The following is a 24161-nucleotide window of genomic DNA, read 5'->3' as shown; positions in this document are numbered from 1 at the left end:
TGAACCAAAGGCCTGTCAGTCAGTGTGTGGGCGTTTTCCAACACACTTTATTTGTCTCTGTGTAAATGACCTGACAGGACGAAATGACACMACTTTAGGTCATATCTTGTTAAGTCATAGAAGATAATCAACTTCCCCTTCAAACACTGGAAAATCAGGGCTCCCTAAGTATTTCATGACATTTGCACAGAAGGAGTCATTACTCAACCAATTACAAATTCATAATTYCAATACCAGCATTACTAAATTTTGAAAGTCTTTTTCATTATGTCACAGCAGTGTGCGACCCCCTGCTTCTTGGGTCTCATCACAATATCTAGTAATGTCAGCCAGGGACTAATCTAATTCTAGCCTTATGTATATTTTTCCTATTTTTTTTAACAATTAGAAAAATGATCAATATCACCATGGAGAGAAGTGGCTAGGGTAGGAGTTATTCTTACATAAACTTCATGGAGGTGGACAATAGTCGTGAGACTGCTTGACCCAGAGAGTCATTCGACACTGATTCATGGTTTCTCCAATTATTTAGGTCTAAGCTATGGAGCACTTTGTCAGCCAGAGAATAGAGTGGGCCAGTGGGAAAACGCCACACACGCTCACACTGCTCCTACCTTTGGCATGGCCTGGGCTGTGATATACCAGATGGGAGTTGGACCGGGTGGTCTGAAGTTCATCCAAGAGTTCTGAGGAAAAGTATGTAACCTTGCCACAAAAAAAAAAAAAAAATGGGGCACTTTAACGGCTGAGACGGCAGGAAGAAAAAGTTAAAGCAAGGAAAAAATATATCTGTCCTAACAAGATAAACTTTCTACAGACCTCAGTATATAATTTAATGATTGATGTCTCTTGTATTTATTGCGCACAGATTAGCCTCAAGTGAGCAGGGTAGTTTGTCTTCATGACAGTTAGACTATTCCAGKACACATGCCCGTGTCTGTCACTGTCTTCTGTGGGTTATGTTCTCGTACAGCAGTGGTTTTGTCCAGAGGACGCTTCGTTTTAAGCAAACAGCTGGGCCGAGTGATTGACATCCGTTTAGAGATATTGACCAGTGGGAATAGAGGAAGTTTGGAAAGTAGGGGGGGAAGCTTAAGGAGCGGGAGGGGGTTGGTTATGATGTTGGAGACATAAGACCACACAACCTGCAAGTTCAGACTGATGGAGAAATTGTGGCTTTTGTGCTTTTTCTGTCTGGGCGCGTTCAGACACTACAGACTCGTATATGTGTTGACTTAAGGTCATTGGAGCCCTAATGCATGTGCACAAAAAGTGAAGGCAGCATTACTGCTGCATAAATAGACACTGGATGCGAGCTGCAAAAAACAAAAAACAAAAAACAAAACAAAAAAAGACAAATCCCTGAAATATCCTAAGAAAGATCTTGTTTTACAAATAATCTGATTTGAATTTCTCAGTGGTACTCTGTATAAATGACAAAATCTCTGTTTTAAGACCTGAAGATTCAACTTGCATTGCTCCAAACCTTTGAATTTAATGCGCACACAGAAAACTGCACTATATTAGTGATCTGCAATGTTTAGTATACTTTCTGTTCTATTTACATGACTAATGAAGAATATGCAGCAGGACCAGCTGAGGGTCACTTGTAGGACTGTAGTGTGAAGCCATAAGAGGGAGCGATGATGGTGAAATTCAGAGAGCTGGTCAATAATTTCCTCGAGGGACTGACTTTGAGGCTCCGCTATGTGAAATGAGCTGTTTTTCGAACTGGCTGCAATGGAAAAYGTATATAAAGTAAATATGTCACGGGCAATGGGAGGTGCTGACAGGTAGAGAGAAGGGACTAAACAAACTCCTGTGTTACTAAGTGAAAAGACAGTGGAGGAGGTGCACCGTGAGAGTATGTCAGCAATGTCTGTGAGAAGTGTATAGAGAAGCATGTGTGTGAGTGGAAAAAGCAAAGCTGAGCAAACATCAGTGAGAACTTCACATAGGATTATAATGAGTTTTATATGTTGGTGTTATGTTCCATGGGTAGCCACTGTTGCTGTGCCAAYACCTCAAACAAAAACACCTTCAGAAAACGGTGCATGAGATGAAAACACATTCTTTAATTCAACATGTTCATCCTGGAAAAAAAGTAGTTTTTGTTGTTTGTTGAACTTCTAATGCAACCAACTTTGTTCTATAATTAGTTATGTTTCCTAATGTGCATACATGTCATATATTATCCATCCACCCATCCATTTTCTTGACACTCTTGTCCCTCAGTGGGGTCGGGAGAGTTGCTGGTGCCCGTCATATATTATGACATTTATATTTATTGGTTTCTCTAAAGTTGATACGTGTCTTGATATATTTCGCTTGTTGTGTTCTAACCATCAGAAATCAGTGTGTCAGGTCAAGTTTGTTTTGCCTCGATCTAATATTTGATGTATCATACAGTGAAGTGCCTTTCATAGGCAGAACCCCTCTTTTTGCCTAGAAGTTGTGTGCTGTTACAGCTTGGCTACTGAAAGTGAGGAGGATGTGAAAAGGGTCTGTCTAATTTATTTGATAGTAGTATCAAATTCAATTCATATCAATTGTCTTCCTGTGCTGGGTGACATATTCGGTTCTGTACGGTCCAGATCAATTGTAATTTTAATACAGCACAAATTCAGTTGATTATGTAATATTATTTGAAAAAAAGATAGTCTCTTCCTTAACAGGCATGTGATGACAGTTGAAGGATTTTTTAAAAGGAACAAAAGTCCATCTGAACCAGGCTTCGCATATCTGACCATCAGACATGAAGAGCTGGGGGTTGAGAGGACAAGAAGTATTTTCTAATAAAGAACAAAACAAGTACATGTGGTCAATGGCAGATATGGCTTCGCCAATGGCTACATCCCGAAAGGAGACACAGCTAAACACTGAAGCACTGAATCAGTCGTGTTCCATGCGAAATAAAATGAAAGATTAATGTGCTTCATTACAGAAATGACCCAATAACTTATCATTGGAAGAAAAAAGGGGGACTGCAAGGGGAAAGAAGCATTGAGTCRGGGGTACTTTCTATTGGGAAGAGAGGCAAAATGAATACAGGAATGGCTTTGTCATGGACTTCATGATGCCAAAGTTAAATTGAAATCTCTGAACCTGATGTATTCTTTGCCAAAAGAAAAGACAAGAACACAAAGCCAGAGGCTGCTATGGCTCAGTGTATGGTATTTTCCAGGGAAAAAAATAGATTAACCAAGACACAGATATACTGGGTCATGTGAACTTTCTAAAGAATCAAAAGAAAACATTTAGTTAATACAACAAGCAAATTTACCATTCTAGCTCATCCCACTTAAACATGATGGTATATCACAGCTGAAAGCTAAATTGAAAGTCAAATATTTTATTTGATGTCTCGATGGGTATTAGCTCAGCTTCTCTTTGTCATTTTGAGCATTTTTATTTTTTTTTTCCAATACAAAGAACACTTGCACTTAAGTCTTTATGGTAGTGTGCCAAAATAACAGCCATTTAGAGCAACACATATTGGATAAATCTATTTTGACTAGCATCTTTATGATTTGGCTCTTTATAATATTGTGTTCAAGGCAAAAAAAAACATAAAGGTCTTACTTTTTTTTAAGTATGTAGAGGGGAACAAGCTACACTATACACCAAATGGAATATTTTAAGGTAAACAACTCTTTGTTCATCAAAAGGTCTAGTCAAATATATGTATTTCATTTAGTATAAGTGGCAAACCTGTGGCTGTTAAGATGCCAATTTGATGGGCTTTCAGCTTCCTAAAGAGGGAATTAATTTTCATGGTACCCATCTCTAGTGATCAATGGAACAAAGTTGAGGTATAACCTGGACAGTTCACCAGTCTTTTACAATGAAATGAACTATGCACACACAGGCAGATCCAATGGAAACTAGTGACCAGTTGCACGCTACTTTTTGGATGTGGAGGTAAGCAGGAGGACCCAGAAAGAGCCCTTACATGCAGAGAGATGGCATGCAAATTCCATGCAGAACATGGTATATGTTGACCATTTCCCTGGATTGAGAAATGGGCGATGACTATCCTACTTTTTTCATTTTGTTTGTGCAATTGGTTTAAGCAATGATCTATTGAATCTTGGATCTGGGTTAACTGTCATACAGGCAGCAGCTGAACTTTAGGAAATACTCACGYTAGGGCTCAGTGGATAAAAACCGACAGGCTCTCGGGAGGAAGAACCATGTTGTTTCAAGTTCTAGTTTTGAAAGTAATTTCTACCCCTCTCACATGATTAATGTTTTGAACCGTATTATCTGAGTGACTGATTAGTTTTCAAGCAGGCATTGATTGTTYTTTCCTTTTTTTTCATCCCATCATATATGAGACTTTATGACTTAATCTCCAGTTAATTAAAAGGATCTAAAGTCACCAAGGATTCCCTTTTCTCTGAAATCTGATTAGATATTGGTGAATCAGCTACTAAAYATTTTTGCAATTCTGTTGTCCCCAAAGTGAGTTGAGTGAGTTCCTTCCTCATTGAAAACAACAGATTGATACTCTTTCGGTACATCATCTTGTTGGAATGTCTGACCTTTTTGTGTGACAGCAGGAGTTGCGGTCCTACTCCTAGAGAAAATATTATCTTTAATTTTCAGCAGTTTTCCATTTTCACTCAAGATGCAAGCTTTACTTTTAGTAATGCTTTGTGTCAGCATAGTAAAGCTGTGTTTTAGCTTGGTTTGTGTCCGAACATTTGAGGGAACTGCACCAGTGTGTGTCTGTGATATTATTCGACTACAATCACAGAGCGGAAACCTTGCAAAAGTGAGGAAGCTGGCCAGTACTTTCTTCTCTAGAGATATTAACAACTGTTCCCTCTTCCAGGACCCTTTGCCCTCATGCCATTTTTGCCTAAAGTATGTTTTTTATCAAAAGAGACGGTAGACAGTAGTAAAATCATACCATTAATAAACTTTCTTGAGCTTTAAGTCCATCTTTTTGCTTCAAACAAGAATCAATACGACAGTTGAATCCACTCAGTGTCAGTTTTTTTATTTGTTTTTGTAACAATGCATGTTACAAAAACAAAACATATTACAATAGATGCTATTTTTGAGAAAAATTTGCTTTGGTTAGGTAATAATATTGTAGTTCATAAAGACTACTGCCTGTTACTAGAATTTTCTTTTTCACCTGTATATAGTACAAAWTTATAATCATTTCATATGTATTTAATTGCTATTGTTGTATTTTTTWAAAATATTTTGTTATGTGTTTGTTTCATCTGTGATGTCTTACTACTATTTGTGTACTTGGACGTTCTTTTGTGTTCTTCTGTATCTTTTCATGTTAATTTGTCCTTTTAACAAATCACAAGTTACTGTTTAGAGAGAGAGAGATKTTCTTATCTTTTGACATGACATTTTTCTGTTTTTATGTGATTTTGATTTTTGTTTACAATTTKGGGGCAATATTATAGCATTTTCAGTTTTATTTTCTACAAAATGATAATCTTTTGAAAAGGTTAAATTAATTGTGGTTAGAGGAGATGTAAAAGAAGGCAAATGCACTTAAAAAAAAAAGAATCATTTCATGTCATGTTTTAGCAAGACTTTTTGACTCATCTCAAAGTTGACTGCTCTAACTGATGAACATGCTGAGCACCGTTCAAACAAATCCCAAACTGAAGCATCTGTGATCCATTAAAGTCCAACGATGTGGCACTGAGGACTAAAGGGGAAACATTTCAGCCTGTTCAGTCAGTTATTGGACTTAATAAAACAAATCTCTTGCTGAGGAACTCCTGTGGCCTTATGTTACAGGCTGCACTGAAAGTGAGCAGTGACAGATTTCTCTCTGACAAGCAATACAATGCTTAGAGGGGAAGCAATACAGATTTCCATTTACCAGTCCTGGGTCTGGATTGCTACCTGGCCTGGCGTGAATACTTGGCAAGTGCTTGACACCTTAGAAATAATAGTTTTATTTTARTACAGTTTGTGGCCGTATTTCCATTTGCTGTGATAACTCCTCTGTGATAATGAATGATTTTTGTGTGTAGAACTTKTAAAAGATGGGTTGGTAGAAGAAATGAAGATTATTTGTTTGCCTTAAGATGCGAAAATGAGGAAGCATTTGTTTCGCAAGGATGAAGAGTCTGGAAGGTTGTTTACCTAATCTCTTAACCAGTTTACCGATCATTATAAAATTCTAAAGGATAGTTAAGTTTGTTTCGAGTGAGGATCTGTTCAAACACTATTACTAATTAAAATAATTTTACCCTTAATAGCTAAGAACAAAGTGGATTTCCACTATATAAAAATAATTGTAAACCCCAAAACAGCAAAGTGTTTTTCTAAACTCTGTTTTATGACACTTCAAACAATTTTTACATTTCCATTGGGAAATTATTTACACAGAACTGACTAATGCTTTCACAGRAAATGGAGATAGGAAGTAATGCATAATTGATTATCTTTTTGCTTGACCCGCTTACTGCAGTGAAACATTTTAAGCATTTCCAGTCAGAGGRACTACTTAACAGAAAACAAAGTCAAAATTAAGCTCAATTAAATGGCATTATTCACTTTAAATGCCATAAAAGTTTACTTCAGTCTGCAGGGATCATTGATGGTACAACATTCTCTACCTGCATTTCCATTGTAAATACCAATCTGCTTCTGTGTAAATAACCGACAATTGCAGACAAAGAGTTAAAGGTTCAAAATGTAGCATTCACGTAAACCTCTAAACCTTTTGTAGATTTCCAACGGGAATTTTTTTTTACAAAGAAGCCAGTGATTATTACAATGGAAAGGTAGATAGGAGAATTGTGTGCCAGCGGTGATCTTCCTGAGGGTAACATGCTGAGAATGGAATATGTAAAATGTTTCCAGTCAGTTTAATTGCACGATGTAATAGTGAAATGATTTCACATTAATAGTTATGACATCTCTGAAGTTGGAGTTGTTTMARGAAAATAAATCATGATAAAAATAACATCGTGATATTTCATATGTGTATCTATAATCAACTGAATGTGGTGCCGCTACGCAAATACATGTACCATAGTTTTAAAAAGTAAAAATAAGGCTGCAGAAAGACACACCTCCACTGCTTTTAAATCTGTGTATTCTTCAGTTTCAGCTTTGACTATGAAGGAGGCCAGAAAAGACACATAATGAGCAACTACTGTGCCAGATTTGAAAGGCGATGTGACCAAACTGGTCACAGGCTGACGGTCATGTACCCCATGTGTGTTTACAAAAGTAACACTCTGCTTTTCCTATCACAATCTCAGATGACTGGTCATAGGTTTGGCCAGCTGTGCGGCAGTGGATTAAAATGTGCTGATGGCTCCCTTTATATAAACTGACAAAAGACATACAAGTTTACCACATGTTCTCATTCCATACTTTGAATTTTTAAACATTTGCCTGTTAGACAGTGCTTTGCAAAAGGACTCATTCACCTTAAATGTTTTTGTCAGTTTGTCATTTCAGAGTCACAAATGTTAGTGGATTTTATTYGGATTGTATGTAATACACCAACAAAAATTTCTGAATTTTCAGTTAGTGGAACAAAATTCTTACRAGATTTTATAAACATGTTTGCTTATACAAATCCTAAAAGTGTAGCATATTTTTTTGCATTGTATTTTTGTATTTTGTATTGCCATTTTGGGGTGTGTCTTTACCAACTTTGCAGACTGAATTTAATAGCTATTCTTCTTTTTTAGCATTTGTCAAAATCAGTGAGTAGTTACATCAGTGTAGCTGTTGGTGACATCAGTGTAGCTGCTTCCAATCAAAAGGTTGTTGGTTCATTTCTATCTTCCTCCTCTAATCTTCAGCACGGCATTAGCCCCAAGTTACCTATGATTTGTGAGTGTGAATGGGTGAATGTGGCTCTTGTACAAAGTGCTTTGACCTGTCAGTATAACTGGAAAAATGCTATGTAAGTTCAGTCTAATTACCATTTAGGTCAGGAATTTGAGTGGGCCATTCAAAAAACACAATTAATATACTGTGATCTAAATCATTTAATTGTTGCTCAAGTTTTATGTGTGGGTTACTACCCTGCTGAACAGTAAACTTCTGCCTGTCTCAAGTCACCAAATCCTTTAACAGTTTTTTTCCTCCAGGATTGCCCTGTATTTATCTCCATTCACTTACCCATAAACTCTGACGAGCTTTCCAGAAAAACCCAGAAGTTCAATTATGATCCTGAAACCAAACGGTTTCAAATTAAGATTAAACTTATATTAAATTAGTTCTCTTTACAGATTTCTTAAGGGAGTGGGTGGCACTGAATTTTCCTTTGGGCATCAGTTCCCACAATCTTAGTGCGACTCTTAGGAAGAGCACAGCAGATGTCACGGTCAGGAAACGGGAAGTGGGTGTCCYGTCAGCCCATCTTTTCCTGAAAACCTAATAAAAGCAGGGACCTTTAAACCTCCCACTGTCTTAGAACTGTGGGAGGTTTAWAGGAAGCTAAATAGAAATGCATACACACTCAAATGTGTATGTAGGCCACTGAAAAACCACTTAATGTCATTCCACTTGGTTGATGRTAATTTAGATTTTCAGTTAAACTCATTGATGTAAGTAAATGTAAACTTAATGAAGACATTCTGGGCTAGAGGAATGTCAATTTTAAAATGCTAAGACCTCTMCAATAAATATGCAAATYCTGCCGTGTTATGTTTAATTTGCACAATACATCTGTGGATGACATGACGTATTGCACGTATATGACATGTCTGTCACATTCCGGACGTGTCACTGAATGATTAACATCAAATCTCTCAAAAATCTCTAATTTCTAAGATAATTACCTTAATGTATTTGTGTTTTTCAATTACTTCAAATGAGACCAATTTCTAGAACTTCATTAAAAAAACTGAACATTTCCTGCTCTGCTGTCCTACTCAGACAATCCTGTATCAGGATTTATTTAAGCCTCTAACAAATGATGAATTTCCCTGAACATTAACTTTGTTCTAGTTGACTTTACCTGAACATTAACTAAGCTTTGAGCATTACGTTTCCCAGCTATGCTTCCTGTTCTGTTTCTGCAGTATGGCTTTTCAACTTTATCTGAGGTGGCTGCTGCATTCCCTCACTTTTCCCTCTGCAATGTGTTTTTCCTACAGGTTGACCGGTAATGAACCGTTGTCTGTTCTGCCACTGAATTCTCTACCAGAAGAGAGCACGGGTAGGGCCCACTACAAGCTTTGTGACCGTCTCAAACTGGAAAAGAAGCAGCGCAGGATGTGCAGACGAGACCCGGGCGTGGCGGATACCTTGAGGGAGGCTATAATTATGAGTGCCTTAGAATGCCAGCATCAGTTTCGCTTTGAGAGGTGGAATTGCACATTAGAGGGGCGGCATCGCGCCAACATATTAAAAAGAGGTAAGAGCAAATTATAACATACTATTTTCTTATTATCTATACATACAAATTCCTACTTGCAGTCAAGGGGAGTCAAAATTAAACCCCATTGCAACATAGGAGATATTTAAAGTTAAAGATGTAATGACATGGACAGGCTTGTCCATGTATCAATTTAAGTGACTGAAAACTGGTCAATGTCCTGATTCTGCAATTTGGTTTCACTGAATACTCTTTGTCAGAACCAGAAACTATTATTAGTGTGGGTCTTCATTATTGTGCAAATCGGCATAATGTGCAATGGCACTTGAACAAATTTTCACACCATATCTGACTGATACTCCAGTTATGGTCAGTTCCCATTGAAATAGGACACTGAAATTTTGCAGTTCCAATTGCCAAAGAAGTAAAGAAAAAGAAAATGCATTCGACATCTACAAATGAAATCCTCTGAGGTTTCTTGAATGGTCCTTGTATCAAAATGAGAGCATGTCGTGATCAAATACTCTTGTGTGTTAGGTGTGTAAAGAGATCTGCAGCCATGAGGTCTTTTTTTAAATGTAATTTAGTTGCTGTCAGCATGTGGCTTCGTCTGATGAAATAAATATGAGTTATTACTACAGGCCCTGATTCTGAAGGTACATTATTTAAAATGACACCTTGTAGTGTCAATGTTTGAGACTCTCACTTTGAAGTAAAAAAGTAACTAACTCCTTAGTTGCTCTGTTGACAGAGTTGRCTTAAATTGATTTCTCGGCTGGCTGACAACCGTTGGTTACCATAAGTGGCTAACCAATAGCTGCCAATCTAAATCTGTTACACTGATTAAACTTGAACTGGGTAACTCTACACCGAATAGAGATTCTTTGAGACAGTTTAACAGTTTTGTTTGTGAAAACTTCAATTGATGAGTCAAGTCAGGGCTGATTAAACAAGTTTTGATTTGTGAAAACGATCTGAGATTAACTTATAAAAGCAAACTTTTCTCAAAAAAGCGTATTTTATTTCATTATTGTTAACCCAGCAACTCAAATCTAAACCGGGTTTTATCCACTTCTAGTTTGTTTGTTAGAATAACAATTTTATTGCTCATTTTTAGTACTTCACAATTTTTATTGTGCAAATATTACCACTTTGGTCGCATAAAATACTAAGAGGGATTGCTGATGGCTTGTATTGCTGAGTAGAATGCTTCATCAGATGTAGGAGTTTAAGCAGCACTTAAGACCCTGACGTCGCAAATTATTGAAGAAAAAGGTTTGACAGCCAATCTGGACATTATCTACAGTACATTGTACCAACTGTGATCTGGATTACATTATTGCTTTTACCAGAATTCTGCATTGCATCAACCACATTGGGATGACAGATGTTAAGATCCAGACATTTCATGGCTATTCCTTTAATACTAATGTGCCACTGCAAAAAAAAAAAAAAAAGAAAAAGAAAAAGGAAAAAAAGAAACTGATTGCAAAATGGTTTAAAATGAAGTAGAGATTAAATTACTTCATACTCCTTACTTAGCGTTTGAGAAGTCTGTAGACTTTTAATAAATCTGAAAGTTACTAGATCATGATTACACCAACCCAAAGATTGCACCCTTCTTGAATTCTAAACACATACATGGAGAAATTAACAAACTTTCTAAAAATTAATACTGTCTTTATTTCTGACTATTAATAAATGAATCTACATTCTATAATTTCTATTTTAAAAATACTTCCCCAGGATTCAAAGAGACAGCCTTCTTGTATGCCATCTCCTCAGCGGGCCTAACACACGCCCTAGCCAAAGCGTGCAGCGCAGGACGTATGGAGCGCTGCACGTGTGACGAAGCCCCAGACCTGGAGAACCGCAAGGCCTGGCAGTGGGGAGGCTGTGGAGACAACCTGAAATATGCCAATAAATTTGTCAAGGAATTTCTGGGCAAACGCTCCAACAAGGACCTGCGTGCACGAGTGGACACGCACAACACAAATGTGGGGATGAAGGTAAAGTAGTTTCTCTTTTTTTTTTTTCTTCAAGGTAAAAAGATTAGGGTATCTTTCCACTCACATCGTCAATTTTTGAAAGTTCCTCTAATCTTGTGCAAACTTTTATTTATGAACATCTGAGACCCATTAAAATCCATTTTAGGGAGTAGCTTTATAAGAAAGCAAATTTATTACTCAGGAATTTTATAGCATTATATTTGCCACAAATGTCAATTTAAATTTTCTTTTTCATTAAAGTAATAATTTTCACTGGTAATATTAACACAGTTAGTAACTACAGCACACATGAATCTAACCAGAATACACTGATAAAGACTCAAGAATGGACAAGAGCAGAGATTATKTGGAGATATAAATAATATTGAATAGATATGTTAGCTATGTAAGCCCCAAGTGCAATAAAACATTTTGCTTTTCTATTTAGGAATTCAAATTTATCTGAGAGCCTAAATTATTAAGGGCTATCAAAAAAAAAAAAACTGCATAGAGAAAGAAACTTTTGGAGGGTAAACTCACAGAAAAGTTTAGCTTAAAACATGGCTAATAAAATAATTTGAATGATTAAAGTAACTGCTATTGTAAATATGGTAAATTCTGAAACTGCTTGTTAGTTCAGATTTGTTTTCTTCCTTCAGATTAGATGGGGAGCAACCCTCATTTGTGCTCTAGCACTGCCAACCAATTGTTTGTGGAGAGCAAATACAGGGCTTTTATCTTGGAAGCCTATATTTAAAAGCAGTATAAAAAGTAAAGAATGACTGTAATTTGTCAAAGCAAAGTTGGAGTCTGGGACATGCTGTTTTCACTCATTTTCAAAATCACTTATTGTAGAAGTGTGGTTCGGAAATGTTAGCAAACACAATTCTTTGATAGGATCTCACTTTTGCACAGTTTTTGTGATTATTTTTTGCTATTTTTTTGAGTGAGTGGAACTGTAATGTGTACATTAGGAGGTATAAGGCCTACCACATTTGTTCCAAATAAATTCCCACACTGAGGAGAAAACTGGAATGTGCTAACCTCTGCACCAAACATTTTAAAAGCTGACCAGTCAAATTTTCTTGACCTGCTGGTGTGATGAATATGCACTTCCTGTTCCCTGATCTCTTTCACAGCCGGAGAAAAGAAGAAAAAAAATGATTCTCTCTAAACCACACTTAAGACGCAGAGTTTTGATCTTATTTTCCTCTGCCTTTTAAAATTGTAATGAACTTTGGATGACTGCTAAGTTAAGAGAAGATAAAATCATTTGTGGTAAAAGCGTTAAGTTGCCAAAGTACTCAAACCCCTCAAATTTTTCCACATGTTGTCATATTATAAAGATCTGCAGCTCAGGTGGGAGAATCAGTTCACAAGACAACCATTGGTTCTTCACTTGACATATTTGGCAACAGGAATTTGAGGACACAGACAACTTCTGACAGAAAATTATGAAATTTTATTTTTTTTCTATTCATGAAAAAATGAAAATAGCCCTTTATCGCACTGGTGAATTGAAAGGTATTTCAGCAATTTAATGTAACTATTTTATAAAGTTATATTTTGGTACTTTAAGAAGCAATGGGGAAAATAAATTGGTGAAATACTGGGACTTTCATGAAAAAAGTTGAGGTTGCAAAATACTGGAGTGGACGTTGACCTTTCAGTGGGGCAATTACTCTAAACGTGGACTCAGAACTATTTCAGTGCAATGATTTTGATAAAATAATTTTCATGTCTTAGAACGTGCCAAAGTTCAGACCTAAATCCAATATAAAATTTAGTAGATGATTTCCATCCAATGTGACTGAGGCTGATCGGTTTTGCAAAAVTAAATAAAATAAAATCTTGACTTTAAATATTAATGCAAGGGGACCAAATAGATATGAAAGTCATACGTTTTAAGATTTAATATGAAAAAATGAAAAAAAAAAGAAATTATTGTGTCATTTTAACCATGCAGTGGTTGTTAGTCTGCCATGTAAAACACCAATAACATGTATAGAAATGTGTGGTTGTAACATGACAGGACTGAAAAAGTTCAAACTGCATGGAAACTTTTAAATGAGACTGTCTAGAAGCATTCAATTCCACTTAAGGCAATCCAACTTTTTTGACAGAAGTGTAATATTTGCCACAAATATCAATTTAAATGTTCTCTTTTTAATTAAGGTAATCATTTCCATTGGTACTATTAACACAGTAACGGCAGCACACGCGAATCTAACCAGAATGCACTGATAAAGATTCAAGAATGGACAAGAGCAGAGATTTTTTGGAGATGATTTTCTCCAAATATACGTGGTACATGGTTTAAACCACGATTTATAAAACACATCAAACGGCAAGTGTGTTGTTCACATGTTCAAATATGTAAAACTTTATCAATGAATTCTGTTTGTGGGATTTTGCTTGCAATAATTTACCCTGAACTATGACAATACCTGTAAAATTGTTAAATTAAAACTCGTGTCCAAGATTTTCACCATTATCAGGTTTCCCACACACTAATTATCATTATTAAAGTCTTGATGCAGTATTATAATGCTCTCCTTTGTGTTACAAGCTGTAAGCAAACCCTCTAATTGGCCATTTTATGAAAACAAGCAATGAATATAATAGTTATCCAATCTGAAGCAACTCTGCTTCACCYTTTTGAAATAATTGAGGGAATAATTCAACTCCTCCAAGTTTCGCTTATTAAACAAAGGGTTGTTAAATTACATAGCTTTTATGCCTGTAATGCTTTATAGTCGTTAACAAGGATCTTTTGTTTCTGCTTCAGGTAATCAAGGCTGGAGTAGAGACTACTTGTAAATGCCACGGTGTCTCTGGCTCCTGCACTGTCCAGACCTGCTGGAGGCAGCTCCTGCCCTTTCATGAGATTGGCAACCGACTGAAGCTGCGCTACGAGACTTCTGTCAAGGTCGGCAGCTCTACCAATGAGGCCACTGGAGAGGGAGACATCTCGACGGGCCGCAACCAACAGCAGCAGCAGCATCACTCCCTGCCTGGTCTGAGCGATCAAATCCCTCGCACTATGGATCTCCTACACATCGAGGACTCGCCCAGCTTCTGTAAACCCAGCAAATACTCAGCAGGCACCGCAGCACGCAAGTGCTACAAAGACCAGAACTGTGATGCTATCTGTTGTGGGCGAGGCCACAATACACAAAGTAGGGAGGTGACCGGGCCCTGCCAGTGTCAGGTGCGATGGTGCTGCTACGTCGAATGCAAGCAGTGCACGCAAAGAGAAGAAGTCTACACCTGCAAGGGGTAAAGCGTCAGCTGCCGGGTGCCTCAGAATCAGTGGAGCAAGTCAAAGATGGTTGGTCTTTGTGATTCAGGTCTTTGTGATGAAGAAGACTGGTTGGTTTGTTCTCATCTGAGGTTGTGCTGCTATTGTCTGCAGAAAGTTGAGAAGCAAACCAAAAAAAAAGCAAAAAAGCACTTTGATGGATTAATGTGGGCTTCAGAGGTCCTGCAGAATATTCAGACAACTGGGTTACCATCTCAAGCTTTTTAATCACAGCATTGCCTTGAGGAAAAAAGCTTTTTTTTTTTTTTACCTGTTTCATAAATCCAATGACAACATTTTCCAAGAAAATTAATAATCCAGTTGTAGAATACATACACTGATGGCTCCACAAACCAATTTCTTATGGGCTTTGCCCAAAGAACAACAGAGTGTGTGAGTGTGCTAAATATGTGTGTGTGTGTGTGTGTATGCATCTTGTGTGTCTTTGCACTCTGGCAAAAGTTTGAGTGACAATATTTTTTATTCCAGTTAAAATCATATTCTGAGACTCTTCAAAAAAAGAAAAAAAAAAAGACTGGGTGTAAGATTAACTTTACACGCACATATTTACACTCACACACATTGTGTGTTTGCATATGTATGTAAATAAAACCAGTTATGATTTTGTGATATTATACAAGCCACTTATGTAACTATGTAAAATCAAACCACTAAATACACAAACATTTTGTTGTTTGTGTTGTTTTTCTCTCTTTGTTTTAATCCATTTTGGCAAGTGCCTTTGGAAAGCAACACTCTTGTATTTGATGTCTTGTGGATAATTTATAGATCCTTTGGGACTACTCCTTTACCAGGAGGATTTTCTTTTCTTTATTTTCAGTAATGTAAAATGAAACTGTTTGTAAATGAATTAACAGAAAACAACTAAACCAATCAGTTTAGGCTATTCCTAGCCTTGAGCGAACCAGTGTTCAGGGAATAACTTAAACCACTATATCTATGAGGATAAAGTAATATGAAAAACATGCAGACAATTTCAAATTAGAGATACCAGTGGTTCAAGCCTGCGTTGTTGCAGCAGCTTATCATTTAAACAGCAGACACGTGGCATGCGACTCTGATCAGACTTTATGGAGCTCTGTGGAGCTTCATATTTTTTTTTTATTGGTTTTTCTTTTTATACTWTGTTGTAAAGAAAACTGTGGAGAACTGTAGGAATGTAACTCCCTACCATTTCCATATTTGCCTCTTCTCTTCAGCTGCCACAATTTGATTGAGCCATATTGCAGTGTGTGCAGTAGAAGTTTAAACAGCGTGGGGCAATTGAAACTGAAATCTAACCTGACAGTGTGCAGATTTGCTCTAGTGAATATGTATGTTTATGCCTTGTAGCTGGCATAAATATATTTTTGATAAGGCCGATGTTTATGTGATGTTCCACAAACTGATGCCTACACGTAAAGCTAGACTTTCACCACTGAAGTCTGCGGGAAGCCAGTGAAGATTTATTTATACACAAGTTAGACCACCTTTCTTCCTTTCTACATGTGACTCAGTCAACACATTGGGTCTTAATAGGACTCTACAATACAAATTGCAGCGACAGTGACATGTCATAGCAAAARTTCGGCATTTTATGAATTCCGCTTTCTTGCTTTCTTAAGCCTGATTTAGGAGAATAACCTCTGTGATGTCTGTGTGAAAGATTTACACCTGGTTTTTATAGGCTGACAGAGTGCTGGGATAAGCTATGCTAACCAGCTGCTTAATGCTAGAGAGACAAGGGTGAAACTCGACAAAAAGTGTATAAGTACAATCCCTCAAAACTATCAATGTGCAACTCCCTTGAATATTACCAGCACACCTAGAAAAGTTTCAAATAAAAKATATTAAATGCATTCCTCTTGTTTTGCAGTAGCATAATCTTGTACTAAAACAAACAAAACGAAAGAGCTGCAGTCACTGTCAGAATCTTAGACTTATTTATTAGCATTTTTAGTCAAATTATGCTACTTCAACAAAAGAATGCTCCTTTGCTAGAACAGAAAATATTTTTTGGTGTCTTACATATTTAGGAATACAGTGCAAACAACACTTCACATTATTCTGGTGAGAATTAACTACTGAGTGAGGGACCCSTTTCTGTATTATAGCAACATTCGCGCACTGAAGCCCAATTCCCTTTAAAGTATTTTACATCTGTATTTATAGACACAATAAAGTGCAGATCGTTTCTATTTAATTTTTTTTTCTGTTAATGTAAATAGCAATGGTTTCTTCTCCTGTGGTATAGAGACAAAACTGAGGCACATGTTTAGCTCTCACAACAATTTGAATCAAACCTTTTGGGGACCTCCCACAAAACAAATGATTTAGTTCAGCATTATCACTGTTTCAAACCTGCAAAATTGAGAATTATTTTAGTGTGATAATTAGCCAATCAGTACATTTAATTCATTCGCCTCACTTTGGCATTAAATTCATGCTTTAGGATGCAAACATCACTTGGCTTATTTGTTCAGAGGTGCTAAATTCCAAACATTTTGATAGGAGATGGCACTCCAAATAAAGACTGGTCAAAACACATACACAGAACTTTGCACGCTACATGGTGACCATAATAGCTATGCTGAGACTCGTAGGATAAATGCCTGCTCCCCACAGCTTCCGGTGGTGTTATATGTTTTTTTTCTTCCACATTATTTTGGTCCAAGCGCTGTGTGGCTCTCTGCTATTAAATTAAATGGATTTGCAACGGATATGACAGATATACTAAATTCACACAGAACGCATTCTTTGGTGTGTTCTTGGTTTGTACATAGGCCTACAAGCTGTCAAGGAAAAAGAGGAGCATGATGCATATTTCGATTTCACTGTCATCTCTGTTCTCAAAAACAAAGCTCTGCACTGTTTAGTATTCAGTGGATCATGTATAAAATTTTATTTTGTAGAAAAGATTAAGAGATAAATTATTTTTGAAAATATTATGAGCATGTGTTTAGTGTAAATATATAAATATATAAAAAGTTTAAATTGATTTTATATCCTGGATTTTATAATGCTTTTTTCCCCTCTTATGGGTGTCTGTGCCTTTTTGGGGTTGAGGTTTCACAAAGCAATATATTTTTCAATCTTGTATCATGTAAAGTCAAAATTAATATCCAAGCACTAATAAATCCTAAAAAAATAAATTAATTAATTAATGCACCTATAGTTATTGAAGATGATTTCGGTCATCCAGATTTTTTTTTTATTGATTTAGATCTGATCACATAATTGCCTTTTTTGTTAAGCATCTTTTTAATTTTTATTGTAGCTGACCAACCATATATATTCTCCTACAGTGTAAAAAAAAAAAGCCCCCGTCTGTATGAATTGATTTATATCCTACTCTGTTTGCATTTTGATAGGATTTATGCTGTGCTTTCCAGAAACATAACACCCATCAACTGTGTATTTTATTTTTGTGAAACTATTACACCAACTGAGTTTTGTCCATGTCCACCTATTCTTGTCTTATGGGAACTCTAAGTTATTTTCCCTCTACCTCATGTGTATAGCTTGTAGGCATAAACAGATCGCAAATGACTGGTAAGAATGTATTTAAGTTATTTAACAWCTTTGTATAACAAAGGCGAAAAAAAAAATCTGAAATAATAAATGAATTTTTAAAATTTTAACTTTTGTACTTTCATCATTTGATGTCTTTGGTAACATATGAAGTAGTTCAGTAGTTCATACAAAACATGTACTACCTTCTCAGCTAGTGTCCTATTGCTTAAATACATTGACTTATAAAAGTTTTGATATTCCTTAAGATTTTCCACATTTTGTCAAAATCTCATTTTTCTTGAGATGCAGGTAAACTACTTAGTCTTCCCCTGAAAAACTGACTCTTCCATAATGCACCATGGACTTTTGTCTCTATCACCAAAAGTTGTTTTCATGAGAAAACAAATAAATAGTACATACCATCAATGATTTTCCCACAATGCTACAGTTTGTAGCATGATGCAAGGGCTGCAGGGTGTGGCTAAAAGGCTCTGTATCTCAAATCCCTGGGCTGCCGTTAAAACTGAGACCCACCTTTTTTACGGAAGAGCATCGGCCAAGCCAAAATGGTTTCATGCTATGAAACAGGACGTCTTTGTTGAAACTAGGTGTTAATAGGAATCAGATACAAATTTAAGGACCTTTGCAATATTACACAGCATCAAACTAACTTTGCTTCGACATGTTTTATTGATTTGGTACAAACAAATCAAAAATACAACTACAGTGCTCTGTATATTACAGAAGCATGGGCGTTTTTAAATCTGTGTAATACTAATTTATCAAAAACAAATTAATCTGACAATGACATAATATTTTGGTGTTGGCTTTCCTGTAGTCAGACACGGCACATTTCAACACGGTCTCTCGCCTCAGTAGATAAGGGTGAGAAGGTTTCAGAGTTTTCTCTGTCAACAGTCCTGCAAATATCTTGAGGCCTCATTGTGAAGCCTCAAAGCCCCATTAATCCAAGAGAAAATAGAATTTGTTATCCTAGTCTGAGAGTGGCAGCTTCTTCTCCAATTGGAAAAACACAGCGCAGTTATGACTGCATCTCTTCTAATGCTTGAAACATCATTGGAAAATCCTAGAATATACTTGACACATGTTAGTAAATCAGAAGTCCAGGAGCAAGACCCTCTTGATGTCAGCTGTTCTTGCTTTGGGGCTTCTCTATTGTTGAAGGAGAAACTAAAAGGCTTTCATAAATTATACCAACATTGTTGAATTATTAAATATCGCAAAACTTTTCTATCAGAACCATCACTGACTTCTTAAGCAGTCGAGCCGTGTAAACTTGTCTGTTGGATCCCACTCCYATCTCCACGTCTCATCGAGTCTTGGACGCCCTTGACCCTGTCATCAATTCACCACTGTTTCTTCATCAGATCACTTTTAATAATCTCTGACAAGGGCAGACTGGGAACAGCTGCTGTTTTGGAGTTTMTTTGTCAAATTCACTGCAATCCTCACTMTTGTCCATTATCCCTGCTGCTAAACATCAGTTTTGAAATGAAAATATTCACTTGTGTTGTTTATCCCATCCACTCAGATACCAGGGTGATGAGTTATTCACTTTAGGCATTACTGATCAATAAGTTAGGCCTGATGGGCCCTAACTTYATGACCAGTGGCCTTTAGCAACAACTAAAGTTGTATTAAAGAAGAAACTATCATGTTTTATTAAAACTCTTTTGACTGAATCACAAACATATTCTCAGAGATAATGCATACTCTACTTTGCAGTTGAGTGGCCTGTCATGGTACTTTGACCCTTTCTGCAGTTTATTTATTCCTGCTTGCATAAATATGTATGTTTACTCTCTAGAAACATGGAAGGTGGTAATGATGATTAACTCCAAGTTCTTAGGAAAGTCTGCTGAAGATCTATTATGTGTGCCTTTTCTGCCTACACCCTGACCTGTGCACGCATCTTTTAGATCACTGATCAAGCTCGGTTAAGAGCTAGCTTAAAAAGCACAAGAGCACATTTAAAAACAGGACTAAAGTAAAAAAAAAAAAAAAAAAACATTCCATCAAGGAAAACAATCTAGTGTATGTACATACATATCAAGTTCTGTGTAGGTTGACTCCAAAACTGATGGATAATCTCCTCAGTTAGAACAAGTGGAAAGTGTAATGCAGCTGTTTGAGGAGCACGTTTTTATTTATACATGATGTGGCGAATAATATTCAATAAACACTTCAGAAGAATAACAGAACAAGCTGTTTAAATCATTAAACACCAGGATGAGCACTGGCTTGTAATATATCTTAAATATGGCTCATGATACGATGAGCTGTAAAAGCTATCAGTGATTTTTTTCTCTCCAGGATCCAGGTCCCTGCACATTTTCCCAGTGACTACAGGGACAGAGCTCATCGAGCATGACTGAGGCCTCTCACCAGAATGCTTGGGATGATGATGATAGCCRGCTCAGAGCTTTTCAACACTTGCTCAAAATCATAAAAATGTCAGCCACACAAGACAAAGCTCATTTTTCAGGAACTGCTCCAGTTAAAATGAATCATTTTGCATGGGTCATAAATTTTACAATTTCCAAGAGGACCCGAGTTGGTGTTCTCCTTCTGGAAAGAAAAGGAACAATAAAACAATTAATGATGAGATAAATAATATTAGGACATTTGCTTCCTTCTTCGAAAAACATGGTTGAGTATCAGGAAAAGCCCCAGAGACCCTATAGTGGGATTTCTGGGTAAGGGGTGGAGGATGTTGGGMCAGGAGCAGGGGTTTTGRATGTTTTTCTGTATCAAAAAACTTCACCAGAAGGATTGGATTGCCTCTCGGCAGACGTTAAAAACCCTAAATTCTTGATTGAATTCTTCCGAACACACTATTGTTCATCAGAATCTCTAAGGAGATAAAGGCACTAAGTCTTCTAGCAGAAACTATTCTTCGGAAAACCGTTTATCAGAGTAGATGTCTTAGACCAGAGACTGTTTTGATCTATCACCAGGAGGACATGTACGACAGGCATGTCCTCCTCAGTCAATCGATTCATTTTGACAGGAAGTTCTTTGAAGATCGCTCAGTGGTTATTCAATGCAACACAGAATTGAAAAGAAGAAAAGCCATCTTAGATTGGGAAATTTCATTCAGCTAGGACACCACCTGTTTCATGCATCAAGTTTGCATGAAATATTGACAGCAGGGACAAGTTGTGGGTCTAGTTTTCCTCCAAATGTTCCTATTATAAAAGTACATGAGGGAACGCTGTACACTGGTGGAAGTTTCTCTTTGCAGCTGTGCTGACCTGCAGCCATAGTGTGCGTGTGTGTTTGCGTGTGTGTGTGTGTGTGTGTGCTGGCATGGTGAAAATTAGTTGTAGCTGTGGTAATCGTGTGTGCGTTGCCGGGAGGAGTGCTACCATGGCAGGCTGATGAAAGCGTGGGGGTTTTACAGAGATGGACTGTGAAGCTGCTATCCAGCTCATGCTTCAATTGTGCAGTAAAGATTCCCCAGCTGTCCTGAGGATTATCTCCTGTGCTTATGTGATCAGGATACACGGCACCGCGACTAGACCAGGCGCCTCTGACCCAAAGAATGCAGAATGACATGAAAAGAGAGGAAAAAGGATGGATGGGTATTGCTCTCAAGCATAAAGGATAAGCCTATTCAGAGATCTTAAGATGGTAAAGTAAGCTTTTGCTGCACGGTTTTATTTTTATTACCAGTAGCTGGAGAGGGTTTMTGTGAACACAATATGAAACACTTTGGTTATTTATTTATTTATTTATTATTTTTATTGTGATTCTGTTTCACATTTTACACAGCAACAAATATTCATATTAGTGATTGAAAACTGCAAAACAAAAAACTAAACTAAACTAAAAAGACATATCATCATATTGTCTCCCGGSAAGAATATAAACTTACCAAAGCACATTTTTTCCAGTTCTATTGATTTCCTTGAGTTTATGATTAATAGAACTTCATAAAAGAATACCAATGTTTCTTCAAACCTAATGTTTTTCTCCCCTCTATCAATCCAAGCCATTTGGAAATAAGTCCTAGCCAGTAATTCATTAGAGTTAATAAAATCAAAGCTTATTTACATGACTGAGAACTCTAGTGATGCACATCCAATCTGAATTACACTTAACTCTGGTTAAATGGTTWAAAAAGCTGCTATAAGGTTTTGACAACACATCACATTTTATCTGACTGGACACACAGAGATGCTGTTTTCAATTAACTCAAGTCTTGCTCCCGTGGCTTTCATGCTCTGCAGTTTGTCTTAGCGCCAGGCTAACCTTAATATGCTTCTTTTGAGTTTTGATAATACTTGTTAATAATTTAGCTCAAAATATTGTTGTTTGGATAATACCTACAGAAAAAAATGTGTTCTCCTGCTTGTTTTAAATGTCATTAAATTAATAATAGTACTTTTCTGTCTCTCACTGTAGAAATCATCGTAAGGAGTGAAAAAAAATACAGAATATTTTGCATCAGCTATAATAGAGTTCAAACAAAAAATGCACTTCATATTTTGCTCGAACATGGTGGCAGAGAAGACTTTCTTCGAGTCGTCCCCCTGCATTGGTTTTTACAGTTACATTTGTTCAAAGCTATTTGATTTTGCTGTAAATATAGACATATTYATCAAATTAGATATTTATAAATAAATAAATACATTTTATTGGGGGAAATGTATCTTTGCTGCAAGTCATCTTCACATGGATCACTAATTGAATAATACTAATACAATGTATCAATAAAAATTGTTATAATCAAAAGTTAGAATTTTCAAATAAAAAACAAAATCAGTGTGAGAAAATGCTCCTCCATTTAAAGATAATTTGAATGTTGGAAGATTTTTTTATTCTCTTGACAGCTTGGAAAAAACTTTAAAATATGGGAAAGGCTGATGTTAACACAGGAAAAGGCAGTGCTTTTCCTCCTGCATTCTCTCTTGCGAAAATGTGCTCTTGCTGCTCTGGGAGAAGTMAGAATGACTGACAAGTGGAATGGCAAACAGTGTGACAACATGTTTTGTGTGTCTGTGTAAGTGGCCCTGCAGCMCAAAGTTTTTGCACAGCTGCACATTGCCCCGCTGACTGTACCAGACAACGTGGCAGGGGTTCAAAAGTAACGCTGAGCTCATGGGTCACATCTAGGGCTGCCTAATAACAGGAGGCAGTGAAACTACTGCTGGTGCCCATAAACTAAGAAAGTGYAACACAAACAGAATAAATCTTCAAGGCATATGGAAAAGCAACTCACACGTTCACTCACCACTTCTACCATAACGGTATTAGTGACAAATTTGGTGTGGGAACACACGTTAAGGAGATAGTAATCCCGTCTGCAAATGCACGATAGTTTGCTTTAGCCAGATTCCCACCCTCGCCGTTTTTGTTGCCGGAATTTGCCTACTGAATTGAATCCTGCAGGGTTAGTGGGGTTTCGTTTAACAGAGCGGTGCTTGAGGGTCTGTTACTGCAATCTCAACAAGTTTGGCTGGTTGATTCAATGGGAGTCTCTCGTGAGAACAGGACAAAAGGGAAAAACTACATTGTCAGTGGGGGCTCGTCTTTATTTTGTGCGAATCTGATCATTTGATGGCCAAGGCCAGCTTCCCAAGATTAGCGGTGTTGACGGTGTGTGTGTGTGTGTGTGTGTGTGTGTGGCAGGGTTGGGTGAAATTGTTAATCCATTGATTTAACTGGAATTAACATGTTGCCTGGGATCCAACAAATACTTAAGTCACAATTGGAGTGGGGTAGATATAATTGAAAGAAGATGGTGGGAAAGTTGAAATGCTGCTGGTGGGCTTATTGAAAAGTGCTAAACTATTCTAAATTATGTGATGTGGGTTTCTAATGTTTGAAAATGATCTGTAGATAAGTCTTGCATTAAAAATAATTAACACTTTAAGTAATTAATAGATTAGGGTTTAAAAAAGAGACATAGAGATTATACTATTTGAATCACAACAAGCAATCTRTTCTTTTTGTGATGTAAACATGGGGAACTTCCTGAAGCACAAAACTTTATTTGGTTTTAGAA

At 36.9% G+C, this 24161-nt stretch overlaps 1 protein-coding gene across 1 annotated transcript in view; it reads left to right on the top strand.

Annotated features, from left to right (window-relative positions):
• Nucleotides 1-15306, top strand: part of wnt9a (wingless-type MMTV integration site family, member 9A) — a 24544-nt gene extending 9238 nt beyond the window's left edge. Inside the window, exons 2-4 of the mRNA XM_008434299.2 lie at nucleotides 9108-9367; nucleotides 11075-11337; nucleotides 14105-15306. Of these exons, the coding sequence (XP_008432521.1) occupies nucleotides 9108-9367; nucleotides 11075-11337; nucleotides 14105-14599 (1018 nt within the window). The 3' untranslated portion in view covers nucleotides 14600-15306. The remainder of the gene's footprint in view (nucleotides 1-9107; nucleotides 9368-11074; nucleotides 11338-14104) is intronic.
• The last annotated feature ends 8855 nt before the right edge of the window (nucleotides 15307-24161 follow it).

Source organism: Poecilia reticulata, linkage group LG17 (assembly GCF_000633615.1).
Source record: "Poecilia reticulata strain Guanapo linkage group LG17, Guppy_female_1.0+MT, whole genome shotgun sequence".
NCBI classification, from domain to species: Eukaryota; Metazoa; Chordata; class Actinopteri; order Cyprinodontiformes; family Poeciliidae; genus Poecilia; species Poecilia reticulata.
The sequence above is the reverse complement of the archived record's forward strand: the minus strand, read 5'-3'. Positions and strand labels throughout refer to the sequence as shown.